We start from the raw sequence: 14,357 nt of genomic DNA, 5'->3' as shown, positions 1-14,357 counted from the left end.
AGAAATATTATCATTCCCATTGTACACGGGAATATAAATGACCAGGTGGTGTGTGCTTTGCCCCACCTGAGTTGCATTTCTCAAAAGGTAGAGGCTAGTAGTGGCGTGCTGGAGCCCGCAGCGAGAGGCTCATCACAGACGATTCTGTGCATTCTTCCAAACTTTGCATTCAGTGATGTCATATTGGTAGGAGTTTGAAATCTGCTATTATGGGAATATTTACACTATAGAAATCAGCAAATGCCACTGCACGTCAGTTTTTTTGTTTCTTTCGTTTTTGTTTTGTTTTTCAAGGAGACCCAGTTAAACATTTCCTACCGCATCAGCGATTAAACCCGATGTAATGTACTTGGCTGCTGCCACTGTTTCTTTCCATTGCTCTTTTCTCCTGCAGCTGAGGTTCTCTTCCATCTCCTTCAACCAACACTAATTCCTGTAAGGACTATGGATAAGATCATCAGGTGTAATAGGTTTTGTTTAAAGGTTCAGAGATAGCAAAGAGTAATCACAGTATAATCCAGGTAGAAATAAACAATCAGACAGACAACAGCACTTAATTACTGAGTGTCTACTATTTGCTAGACACTGCCGTTAGAATCTCCCTCTTGCTCCTGCTTTTACCTGGACACCTAAGAACCTATTACCTCCAAATTCCAGGTGTTTCTAGTACATTGCAATATTGCTTGTCACTCTCTCCTGCAAACTTGTTTTAGGCACACTTTTTTTCACTAAAAATTTTAACATGTTTACCGAATTGAGGGTTTTTTGCTCATTCACTGTATCAAAGTGTTAGATAAGACTCCTCTATACATGCATAGCATAGCATTCCCCTATAGCGTACATAGCTGTGAAGTTGGAGGTTTGGAGAGGGAGTGCCACTATAAGGATGACTTGGCAAAGGTCACAGAGCCAGAACTATGGATCATTCATTTTACTAACTACATGTCTGCTAAATATCTATTTTATTAGCAATTATGTAGTAAGCTCTAATATGCAGTTTTCTTATTTTATCTGCATAATAGCAGCAGCAGTAGTAGTAATGGTAGCAGCTAACACTTAGCTAAACCCTTCACTTTCCTTATCTCATTTAATCTTCCTAACAACTCTAAGGTAACCTCATTTTAATTAGGAGGAAGTTCAGGTTTAGAGAGTTAAGTAATTTATGCAAAACCACACAGTTTATAGATTGCAGAGGAGGGACTTAAATACTAGGAGCCTAACTCCAGTGCTGGTAGTCCTAACACTTTCAGCTATATTGCTTTTGAATTATCATAGAAGAAAACATCATGTGTTGAAATATTCAGTAAAAACTCAACTCTTGAGCATATTTTATATTTCATGTATTTTAGGTCTACAGTAGTTTTGCTATTTTGGTTTGCTGAGTAGAATTCAGGGACTGTAACCCCAGTCTCTATGATATGGACAATAAGAAGTGTGATGTCGTAGTGAAGACCAGGTGCCAAATTGTCAATAACTTGTTAGGGATAAAAGGCTTTCCCTTATTCTGTTATTGACTCATTTGCACAAATAGGCATAGCTCTTTGGAATAGCTGCTTTTTGGGGATGTGCTTTATTGTGATGTATAGGATTAATGGGAGCTTCTCTTAGCCTTTTTTCAGGATCCGAGTAGACTTTGCCATATTTGACTTATATAACTATAAATTACATAACTAATTTATATAAATATAATGTCCTATTTGGCTATATCTAAAATAAAGAGCATTCCTTCTTTAGATGAGAATTTATAACATTTAGAATATTATTTGATTCTACCACAATTCATCTCTCTCCCATGAGAGTTGGCCAATTCTAGGGCAATTCCTTTATTTCTAAAAATACTTGTAAATTCAAAGCTGTCAATATGGTGGAGCCCTGTTCTTCCTCAGGAGCATCTATTATTGGAATAACTGAACTCAGTATTCTGTAAAGAGGACAAAGGAGCATCCCTCCAAACAGTCTTTAAGTGCTATTCTGCAAGAGGTGGGTTTAACTCTATGCCCTTCCTCTTATAAATCTACTCATACTGCCAGGAGAAAAGCAGGCCTCTTGGGACTTGTATATAGACTGACTTGGCTCAGTAAAATCATTTTATTTTCCTTCTGAAAGAAAGGTGTTACTGGAGGAGACCAAATATAAGTAAATTTGATGTTTAGCTGGTTCTGAATATACGCCTTATGTCTTTAATTGGTGTTATCTATCTTTGATGACTCGGGTATGAGTGCAAATATAGGTTATTGCAATTTTGGTTTATACCAAAAAACTTGAAACATGTATATGAAGAATTCACTTTATAATACACATTTCACATTATTGTGTGTTTAGCACAATTCCATTATTCAATAAACTAATATTCATTAATCTACTTTTTAATGTTTATATTTACAGGGCACCATAAAATTAATGTGTGTATTTGATCTTTTCACAGTTCCTGATGATGTGTTTGCCCAAAATTATATATGGAAAGGCTCTTACAATTTCAAAGGAAGGAAACAACCCATGACCTTGACAGTTACCAGTTTCAATGCTTCCACTGGGAGAGTCAATGCAACACTCAGCAATAGCAACATGGAACTGCTGCTTTCAGGTATCATGTTAAAGAACAGCAAACAATGCCTTCATGCCTTCACTTCCATCATTTCATCATTTTTATTAGTGTTTTTTATACTGTGAAATATTTGTTACATTTTAAAGACATTCATAATTTATTCAGAAATAAGGCTTTCTGATTTTTTGATTAATACATGAATATTGCTACACAAAGGAAAAACTGATTCTGAAATAAGCTCACTCATGAATATTTTGATGTCGCTAGAATGAGACATCATGAAATTGAAAAGAACCTTTGATTTGAATAACTAAATCTTTCTGTATTCTCATAACACCAAAGAGACCAGATCAATGACTTACAACCTGTTTAATGAACACAAAATCATTTCTTCAAATGAGAATATTTAGGTGGATACCATAATTGAAGACAGAAAAGGTAGAGCAACCTTCTTTAGAGAAGCGTAAGGGACCCAGAGCCCTATCCACCTTCTCAGCCTTCTCAAGCTTCTGTGTCCTTCATCTAGTGCACATTTGCCTCATAATCTTCTGTTTTTTCTGACATTCAGATGTTTTCTCATATGTCATCTCATCAACAGTACTTCCAATGATCCTGTCTAAAATAAAATTCTCATTACAAACACGGACACACTCTTAGTCTTAGACACTCTTACCCTGTTTCCCTTTCTTCTTTTCACTATTTATAGTATGGTATAATATGGTATTACAGGACATAATATAGCTTTATTTATTTGTCCGTACTCCAACAATATAAGTTCTAAGAGGAAAGCTCTTTGCCTTCGAGTTCATCACTATATCTCAGAAGTTAGAAAAGCATCTGGAACAAAATAGGCCTCAGTGAATATTATCCAAGTAATGAATTTGAATTATTGCTCTAATTTAAAAAATATTTTTAAAATACTGATATTGCAGATATGAAATATATTTTTTAAACTTCCTGCCTGTTGGGGCTATTGGATGGCTCAGTCGATTAGGCATCCCACTCTTGATTTTGGCTCAGGTCATGATCCCAGGGTCATGAGATTGAGCCCAATGCCGGCTCCCTGCTGGGTGTGGAGCCTGCTTGGGATTCTCCCTTTCCCTCTCTCTCAGGCCCTCCCCCACCCTCTGTCTCCCTCTCTTAAACAAACAAACAAACAAATAATTAAATAAGCAAGCAAGTAGGCAAACTTCTTGGTTATGTATATATCCTAAATAATTATTAGTAATAAAATAATTAGTTGTATAAATGAAATGGAAGATAACATATTTATTGATTTTATAAATTTTAAGAAAAGGATCAAACATCATTTTGTATTATTGAATGATTCTCCATTAAGCCCAAAGTTAAAGTGTTGGAAGCTAATATGTACTATATTTTAAAAACTATATACAGTTACAGTGATATAAATTGAAAGAAGCTTTATATTAACAAAATAAATTCATTTAAACTGTGACTACTATTTACCTAACTTTGAGATATAATCTTTTTTTCTTTATTTTCTATGAGTCTGCACAAAATAAATGTATACTTAATCTAATCCAGAAAAATTTCAAAGTAAATTCCTACAAATATAGAAAAACAAACATAAATAATTTGTTATCTTTCCTGGTCCAGTAACACCTAGAATAGTCGTTCACAAGGTTGGCACCCAGTTCATTATTAAGAAAAACATCAGGAGTTTTAACACTTGATTTATATCTTTGAAGATTTTAAATTTCATTGGGGGAAGAAGTTATTTTGTTTGCAATATCATAGAATGATTTTAATAAGACCAATAATACTTAATTTTAATAGCATAGGTAATTTAACCCCACAATTAAGATTTAAGTTGAGAATTTCAGCTGAGAGATTAACATATTTTGCAAGAATTTGTAGAAAGCATTATGGATGAAGCTGGTCTTGACTTGGCCTTGTTTGATTTCTTTTCCTATGACATATATTACATGGCGTATTTAAGGAGTTAAAGATAATACAATGAAGCATAACTATTTACAAAATTAGTAGACTAAAATGTCCTTACATTTTACAGGGGTGTATAAAAGCCAGGAAGCTCGCCTGATGTTACATATCTACTTTATTAAAGTACCAACTCATGCTTCTGTGAAGAAAATGAAGGAGGACAATTGGGCCATGGATGGCTTTGTAAGTATAGTTGTTTAAATGTTTGCTGCTAATTTTAATAACCCATCATTAAGATGCCAGAAAAAGTAATTTTCTGAATTTAGCTAGTTATGAACAGACATGTACATACAAAATGGCAAGATTACTATTATGGGTAAATTATTTTGAAAAAAAAAGATTCAGTGTAAATGCTTAGTAATCTAGAATGTTAAACCTAGGATTACTGGATTCTGATGAATCTTCCTTACTTTTGTAGTATTTACATGTATGAGAGCCATATAGTTTTTTACTGGTTTCATAAAATGTATTTTGTCTATGGTCAGTACCATGATAAATAAATCTGGATAACATGTAATTCATTTTTGTCTGGATCCACTGTTTAAGACATATGTAGCCTATTTACAAAATACATCAGAAATACATTTAAACTTTTTTCTCTAAATTTAACAGATTTAGAATATTTTACAAAATATTTAGAATAGTTTATAAAGTTGCATATGAAAAGGAAGTTACGTGAATTACTTCATGTGGAAAATAGTTACCATAGCTTCACTGTGGAATCACCCTGTCGTATTCAGCCACTTACGTGAATGGAATTTCTAAATTGGCAGTTGCAAGCAACAAATCTATTCACACATTCCCCCAGAGTCTTTCCTAAAAAACGAACAGGAGAGCTCTGACTACATCCTCACAAGTAACAGGTGTTCTTTTGCAAAGAAAACCTAGTGGGAAAGAAGAGAGTAGGTCATAGGCTTCAGTAAGTTTAGTGCCTGAGGAGAAAAAAAATGTTTATTTCTTTATCTCTGCCATTATTTGTGGAGTTGGAAGCTAACTCATGTCTTCAGTGCACTCAAATCGTATAATTGTATTATTTTATCTAGGGAGCAAACAAAATGAATTCATTCATTTAAATATTAGAGTTTGATCTCTTCTTTTTAGGAGCATTTCATTTTTAAAAATGACCCTGACCGGAGTATGATGTTTGATAATTAGGAATAAATCACTTCTTCTGACAACCCAGCCTGCTATGTATGGATCAATATGATAGTTTGCTTTTTAGGATGAGGATTCAAGGTCTTTTGCAACTTTTACAATAATGTACAGGACTTAGGTAACTAATTAAAACAAACTTCAGAGCAAATTCACAATACTAGTTCCCAGGAACACTGAAATATATCTATTTTTGTTTTATTTATAAGATCAAATCACACTATGCATGTAAAGTATTTTTTAAATATAGGATTTTATACACATGCAAGATACATGTTGTAGTCAGCGTTTATAGCATTAGATACAACCACAACATCTCAGGGTCAAAGACGTATGTTATTCTTTCTCATGTATGTGGGGTTAGTTGTGGTTGTTCCACCTGAGGCTGTGGTAGCAAGTTTGGGTCTGCACCAGGTGTGTTATTCTGGGGCCCAGGCTGGAGCGGCATCAGCTACTCAGAGCATATCCTCTTGTCAGAGGTCAGAAGCTCTGAGGGGTAACGTTTTAAGCACTCTCTATTGAGATATAATTCATATACCTTATAATTCACCCATTTAAAGTGTACAGTTCAGTGGTTTTTAGTATATTTACAAGTGTGTAACCATCACCACAGTTGATTTTAGAATATTTCTGTCACTTCAAAAAGAAACTCCACACCCTTTAGCTATCATCACCTTACCCATCCACGCCTCATCTCCACCCTAACCTGAAGCAACCACAGATCTATTTTCTGTTTCTGTGGATTTCTGTGTTTTGGATGTTCATATTTATGGAATCATATAATGTGTGGTCTTTTGTGACTGGCTTCTTTCACTTCTTATAATGGGAAACATGCCTCTTAAGGCCTAGGCTTAGAATTGACTTATTGTTAATTCCACCCACATTCCATTGGCCAAAGCAAGTCACGGGACTAAACCCAGTGAGGTGGAAAGTACATTATTCCTATGAAGATTGGTGGGAGGGGGAGAAGGAGTGCATGCATGCTAAACAGTAATCAAATCTACAAAGTACAGTTTTATTATATTTTAATTTTTAACTGATCATTTGCTTTATTCTGTTTCATCATATCATTGCCCTTTTATGACAGTAGGTATCTTAGCTTAAGAGAAATCTCTATATATCATTGATAACCAATCCCCTTTTTTCTAATATCCTAATTACTTAAAAATGAAAATTCTGATTTTGCTTATAATGATGGCAAATTTGCACAATGTGCTTTGTTTTACATAGGAAGATACAGAGTTAGGAACTCTGCATAACGTTCATTTAAGAGTAAAACTGAATATTTATTAAGGCTGGGAAAATATAGCTCTGTCCAATCTTCAGATTTAATCAACCTTATAAATATTTTTAGGTTTCTGCTGAGCCTGATGGAGCTACTTATGTATTTCAAGGATTTATTCAGGGCAAAGATTATGGGCAATTTGGACTACAAAGACTAGGTAATGTATTCATTTTCATTTTCATGTAGTTCCTTTATTATTCTATACATCATAAGAAAATACAGTGGATTCTGTACATTAGGCACACTGCCTACATTTTGAATTTTGCATTGTCAGGATTATACATTGATACATTTGATAGCCTTTTAAATAATCGCATTCTTCAAAATATTGATTCTCTATGTACTAGCCCTGTACAGTGCTTGACTGTTGTCATATTTCTAATAAATATGACACAGTGTCTTGCCCTTAGCAAGTAAAAAGGAGAAAAAGTGATGCAGACATAAAAGAAAATATTAAACTATAAATTATTTTATTTTATCTCATGAGAATTGCAGTACTTCTCTTCAGTGTGAATATTATTGCAACTTTCTTTCTCTTTCAAAAATATAGTGGCACTTTAAAAACTTCATATGGTCTGGAAAGGGAAAATAACTTTGAGGAATGGACCCCTTTTAGGGGCTTTGCGCTATTCAGATATGTAAATTTCCTATAGGAGGAAGCAGGGGGTTTTGTCATTTTTCTCCCCAACTCTTCTAAAATGTATACAGACATTTAATGGTCTTGCTTGAATATAATTATTAACATAGCTTTTGGTATATAATTTTCCTAAGGTATATTGTCTCCCATTATTATATTGTGGTATCGATATATAAAGTATAAATTCAGGCTCTAAAAACTACTATTTGATATTTATCTTAAAAATTCCATTACTTTGAACTTTTACATAAATAATCTGAGTCCCTGGAAAACTAAGGTAGAGAATAGGTATTAACTTTTAACCTGGACTGAGGTGTGACTTAGTTGAATATAACTATTTATCAAAAAGGGAAATTAGCTTTCTCTAAGTGAACAATAATAATAAGATGTCATTTCAGATAAAGTCTTGTCTAAAATTGTGTTAGTTTTGAAAACCAGATAAAACATTCGTTAATACAGTACATTAACACAGTCGTATAATTTAATGCAAGATGTTTAAGCAAACTGTTCCCAAAAGCATCTCAAACGCTGCATGTCTAAAACAGAACCTGTAAAAAAAAAAAAAAAAAAAAAAAGAAGGAGCTGTTTCTTTCTGGGGCAAATAAAAGCAAAACACAAAAAACAACCTGTCCGTTATTTTCTCTTCCCCTATCCTACCCCCAACACGTTAACAAACCTGATTCTTCTCATTTCCTAATTTTGCTAATGTCTTTGCCATTTACTCATCTTCAAGTAGAGCTCTTCTCATCCTGTGCCCTCTCACCTCTTATCCTCACGAACAGGTTCTGTTGATTTTTAACTACAAAATGTTCCCCTACATCTACTTTTTCATGCTCTTCCTAGTCTCTAGGATACAGATCAATTTCCATTTTTATCTAGGTTGTTGCTATGATCTTTGAAGTGCTCTTGCTTCCAGTCCCAGTTCCCTCAAGGCCATCCCACCCTAGTCACTGTTCCAAATTGTGTATCTTGTCACAGGGGCTTTTATTTCTAAACACCCTCAGTTGTCCCTCACCGCAGGTAGGTGATAAGTTTGTCTTTAGTATGGTGTTTATGGCTTTTCAGGGTCTGGCCATAGTTGTACCATATGGCATACTCCCTCCTACCACACTGATACATACTTACCTCTACATCCTTTCCACACAGCTACACCCAGCACTTGTCACATCTTCCAAATATGCCCCTCACCTTCCTGTTTCTAGGCTCATGATGGTCCTGCCTTCCTCCCCCCTCCACTGTTCTACTGATTCTTCAAAGCCAAGCTCATATTGTATATTCTCCGGAATGCATCCTTACATACCACAAGATGGAATTACTCTTTCTCTTCCTAAAGCACATTGATCATTAATTCATGCTTGATGTCTACACTTATTTGTGTCCTGGTATTTTTCCCACAATTGTATAAACTCCTCAGTTCAGAGACTCTGCTCATTTTTTATTCTGTATTCTTTCCTGGAAAAATGTCTTATACATAGAAGGCACTGTACAAACTTGTATGGAAAGGAGTTGAAGGTGTTTCATGAATTACTTTTGTTTCCTATGTACATTTCCAAGTAGATATCTTGAGAAAGAAAGAAAATGATTGGTTCATAAAAATAAAAATCAATTGTGATAAAATAAAGTTGATTTTTTTTTTCTTATTTATAGGACTCAACACGTCAGAAGGCTCAAATTCTTCAAATCAGCCTCATGGTACAAACAGTAGTTCCGTGGCCATTGCTATTCTTGTGCCTTTTTTTGCACTTATATTTGCAGGATTTGGATTTTATCTTTATAAACAAAGGTAAGTTTATTGATTTCACCTATAAAACGTTTCCAACATCTTCGATTTCATGTTCTTTTTTTTACTACTCTAGTTCAAATCTTAACTTCCATTTTTTTTCTGGGTTGTTGAAAACAATGTGTGCCAGATATTGCAACAGTTGTTAAAAAGCCTTATTTCCCCTGCCTGCTTCCCACCACCCCAGCATGATAAAACAAAAATGGCTCTGTTAATTTGCACAAACATTCAACTTAACCCTTACTACTTTTGCCTGTCAGTTTCTTGGTACATACTTAATTGTATCCGTTAGTTTTGCGTTATCCATAATGAGACTTTAGAGATACAAAATCCAGGTTAAGGTTTAAATCGAAGAGGTGACACCTGCTGCCAGATTTATTTAGGGAACTAGGAAGAAGCTTGTGTCCAAACCCCTTTAGTTCACATGACAATGCTGACCAATTTTACCCAGGCAGACAGATGGTAAAATCCTTTGATCTTCTCCCTTTTTTCTGCTGCTTTTAGAAGATTATGCAATTAATATGTTATATTTCTGATATATCAACTATATAATTATACATATTATTAGTTTGTCCTTGGTTATTATGTCCCTTACACCATCCCAAGTTGTCCGCTATCTGGGACTATCTTTTATCAAGAAAAAAATATATAGGTAACTGGATAGTTAAATGAATATTATTACCTATGTATTTTTCTCAAAACTGTTATTTTTATTATAAATTTCAGCCTAGATTATCTAAGAATGATTTATTTAATATTACATGAATTTGTAATAATTGAATATTAGCAGCTGCTTAGGCCTTGTCAATATCAGATTTTATTAATGATAAAAAATCATCACTAAGTTTATTTATAAAGCAAACTATTCTGATCTTTCTTTAAAAACTACTTTGTAAAATATTCATAGCATAAAACCATTTAAACCATCCTAGGTGTGCGGTTCAGTGGCATTTAGTATATTCACAGTGTCCTGGAACCCCCACTGCCAGGTCCAGAATATTTCCATCATCCTCAAAGGAAACTCTGTGCCTATTAATCTGTCATCCCCCATTCCTCCCACTCCTGCCCTAGGCAACTGCTAATCTGCTTTCTGTCTGTGTTTGTTTGCCTATTCTGGGTATTTCATAGAAGTGGAATCATGTACTATGTACTATTTTATATCTGGTCTCTTATACTTAACATAATGTTTTCAAGTTTCTTCCATGTTATAGCATTTATTAGTACTCCATTTCTTTATATGTCTGAATAATACTCCATTGTGTTTGAATGTGTTCTGTTTAAATATGTCCATTTATCAGTGGATGTGCGTTTGGATTGTTCCTGCATTTTGGCTCTTGTGAGTAGTGCTGATATATACACTTGTGCAAGTGTTTGTTTGGACACCTTCTCAATTCTTTTGGGTATATTCCCCAAAATAGAATTGCTGGGTTTTATGGTAATCATGCATTTAACTTACTGGGGAAATACCAAACTGCTTTGCAGAGCAACTGCACCGTATTATATTCCCACCAGCAATGCATGACTGTTCCACCGCCTCCACATCCATGACGGCACTTGTTATTTTCTGTTTTATCTTTCTTTCTTTTTTATTATTGTCATCCTGATGTGTATGTGAAGTGGTATCTCATTGTAGTTTTGATTTGCATTTCCCTAATTACCAATGACATTGAGCATCTTTTCAGTACTTCTTGGCCCTTTTCCTTTGAAGAAATGCCTAGTCAAGTATTTGCCCATTTTTAAATTGGGCCATTTGTCTTGTTGTTGAATTGTAAGAGTTCTTTATATATTTTGGAGACTAGACCCTTAGCACATATGTGGTTTGCAGATATTTCTTCCTTTTTATGGGTTGTATTTTCACTCTCTTGGTAGTGTCATTTGATGTATAAAAGTTTCTCATTTTGATAAAGTCCAATTTATCTATTTTCTTTTGTTACTTGTGCTTGGAGTGTCATATCTAAGAAACTATTGCCAGATTCAAGGTCATGAATCAAGATCAGATTTACCTGTATGTTTTCTCCAAAGAGTTTAATAGATTTAGCTCTTATATTTGAAAGTTTAATTCATTTCAAGGTAATTTTTGTTGATGTTGTAAACTTTTCTGAAACTTGCTATTATTTTCCTTAAAGCTGTTGTTCAATATTATTTATAACATTTCTTTATATCTTCACGATTCTTACTTAATTAGAAGAAAATGATGTTGCTTCTGGTTTTTATTGTGAATCTAGTTAGAAAAAAGGCACATACTGTCCATGAGAATTATGCACCTGGCTGTAAGCAATATAACTTTATAGGTGATGCCATTGAAAGAAACTTAAGATAGCTCTAACAAAATTTATTGCCATACAAATCACCTAACAATTTTTAGTACAGAGAAAAAATTAGAAACTGCATTAAGGATAGTAAAATAATATAATAGCAAGTACAAAATATGATAAAATAGTTGAAATTTGTGGTGTTTGGTGTAAACAAAGGAGTTGAGAAACATCTAGTTTAAGATATATCTATTTTAGGAATTAGGTCTCAGAAAGAGGTAGGAGCAATTCTGCCTTATACCATAATGAATGTCAGCAAATTATGCAGTAGGATGTGGAAAACTAGAAATAAGATTTGTCAAAGGAGAGAGAAATAAAAAAAGGATGAAAGATTCAAGATCAGCAAGTTATACTAGCCAGCCTAGAATCCGTGTGTCTCGTTAAGTAACACCAAATATTCAGTTATCAGTAACTTTTTGGAAACTATTTTCATGACTTAATTATCAGTATAATCATTTCTTCTTTGACATTTTGAATTTACTGTTCTAGTGTATATCTTTTTTAAGAAAATGGAGTATTTATGTTTTTGGGGTACTCCAAGTACCTTCCCAAATTAGGAGTCAGTGTTAGTTGTCTGCTTATTCTGAAATTCATTTTCATTAATGCAGAACAGTTTCCTTCTTGTCCTTCAAGTCTCAGATTATATTTTACCTTTACCTCCTCAGAGATGCTTTTCCTTATTACTGCTCCTAAAGTGGGTCCCTCTTACTTCCTGTCATATCAATAGCTTTCCTTTTCACCAGAACAATTATTATCTATTTTTCTTGTTTTATGTATTTTTATTTTATATTAACTTATTTAACAAATATTTATTTATTAATTATTTTCTGTCATTACATTATGAGCTCCATGAGAGCAATGCCTTCCTTGTATTTTCTTTAAAAAAAACTTTCTATATCCAATGCCTAAGACCATGCCTGCCACATAACAGATGCTCAGTTAATATTTGAAGAATTAATGAATGAATGGATGGATGGATGGATGGATGGATGGATAGTAATGAGATTTAAATTTTATCATCGCCATAATTTATTTCTATTGTACATGCAAATTCATAATGATTATTTATTATTGCATCAGAAATTTTAAATTTATGAAAAGAGCCATAATACATTTATTTATACTTGTATTACTTATATTGATACTGTACATTAATATGTATTATATGTAAATAATAAAAGCCACTCAGGGTTTAAGAGTGACTGGTAAATTGTTCAAATTTGATGTGTTGAGCTTATGATTTCTCAGTTAATATTTTGAAGTTACATTATGCATTAATAGTGATAACTCAAGTGTATTACGTTTGAGCCTTACTCTGCTGTTTCTGGAAGAACGTTAACACATAGCTAATCAATGTTCTCATCAACAGGACTGCACCCAAAACACAGTATACAGGATGTTCAGTTCATGAAAATAACAATGGCCAAGCAGCTTTTGAAAACCCCATGTATGATACCAACGCAAAATCAGTGGAAGGGAAGGCAGTACGATTCGATCCCAACTTGAACACGGTCTGCACAATGGTATAACTCGGCAACTCTTTGCCTTCTTCAGAAGCTTGGAAATCGACACACAAAACAGTGCACATTTAGTTCACTGCTAAACAAATTAAAGCACACTTTTCAGGACTTGCTGGGTCACCTTTTCCTGAGGAATGATAGAGAAGAGTGTTTTTTCATAAACTGGACCATAATTCTTCTTCATGTTTACCATGGAGAGTTTTACAGAAATTTGGCTGCACTCTGAGAGTGCTTACTCACAGTTTATTTGCTTTTTTTAAAAAGGAGATTATTCTAAAACATAAACTTATTTGCATATATTGGAGGAGCATCCACTATCAGTATTTCTGTGCTTTATAAAGTATATTAGAGGGACTGGGTTTAAAAAAAAAAAGATATAGGGTAGAAAATAAGAGCTATACTTACAAGAGTCAATAGATCACTGACTTCTCTTTAACTGTCATGAGCTACATCATACCCATGAGTCTGTATTTCACACCACTCTATCCGCTATCCATTCTTGTTAATTGAGTCATTGGCTTCCTGATTTCTATGGTTATTTCAGATTGAGTCATGCCCTGCAGTGTTTATGAGCTAATTTATGCCACAGAAGAGATAAGACTGCCTGCTCTGATTTGACTCTTTCTGGTATTTGTTCTTCAGTATCATATTGCTATTCTTTTTTTGGACTGGTTGTCACAGTTTCTGCAAATGGCAAGATCTTTGCGCTCTTCTCCCAATTTCCCTCATTATGTTGTAACCAATATTATCCCGTAAGCCATGGGGCAGTGTTTAACACCTTGCTTCAATCTGTTTTGTCACCCAGAAACCACTGTAGCTGGCAAAAATTATCTATAATAATGATGATTTTGCAGTTATCTGAGACACCAAACTTACCATCCTTTACCACACTTTCCAAAGTTTTTGAAAGACCAAATAGAACCTATTAATCTACTGTGTTTAGTCTATGATATATCCTATTTTCCTTCCATTTGAGCCTCCAAATTTATTTCACATCGTTTTGAACTTTTATCAACAATGAGTTAGAAATGTAAGATTTTAAGTTTTCAACTTTTATCTAACAGTGAGTTAGACATACATTTTGGACCAGTCCATAAATACAATGATTGCAAAAAAATTTACACTTTCAAATCACCAATATAAATTTATTTCCTAAAGTCATAG

General features: G+C 33.8%; 1 protein-coding gene across 3 annotated transcripts in view; it reads left to right on the top strand.

Moving 5' to 3' along the window:
• The window catches only part of CSMD3 (CUB and Sushi multiple domains 3), a 1,143,082-nt gene extending 1,129,781 nt beyond the window's left edge, over positions 1–13,301 (top strand). For all 3 annotated transcript variants that reach the window (XM_026495547.4, XM_026495546.4, XM_026495545.4), the window contains 5 exons: positions 2,426–2,584; positions 4,578–4,690; positions 7,014–7,101; positions 9,229–9,364; positions 13,043–13,301. In XM_026495547.4, coding sequence (XP_026351332.2) covers positions 2,426–2,584; positions 4,578–4,690; positions 7,014–7,101; positions 9,229–9,364; positions 13,043–13,202 — 656 coding nt within the window. In that variant the 3' untranslated portion in view covers positions 13,203–13,301. The remainder of the gene's footprint in view (positions 1–2,425; positions 2,585–4,577; positions 4,691–7,013; positions 7,102–9,228; positions 9,365–13,042) is intronic.
• Positions 13,302–14,357: the final 1,056 nt, after the last annotated feature.

The sequence above is a fragment of the Ursus arctos genome, unplaced genomic scaffold (genome assembly GCF_023065955.2).
Source record: "Ursus arctos isolate Adak ecotype North America unplaced genomic scaffold, UrsArc2.0 scaffold_6, whole genome shotgun sequence".
Taxonomy (NCBI): Eukaryota; Metazoa; Chordata; class Mammalia; order Carnivora; family Ursidae; genus Ursus; species Ursus arctos.
Note: the sequence above shows the minus strand (reverse complement) of the source record. Positions and strands in the feature narration are given on the sequence as shown.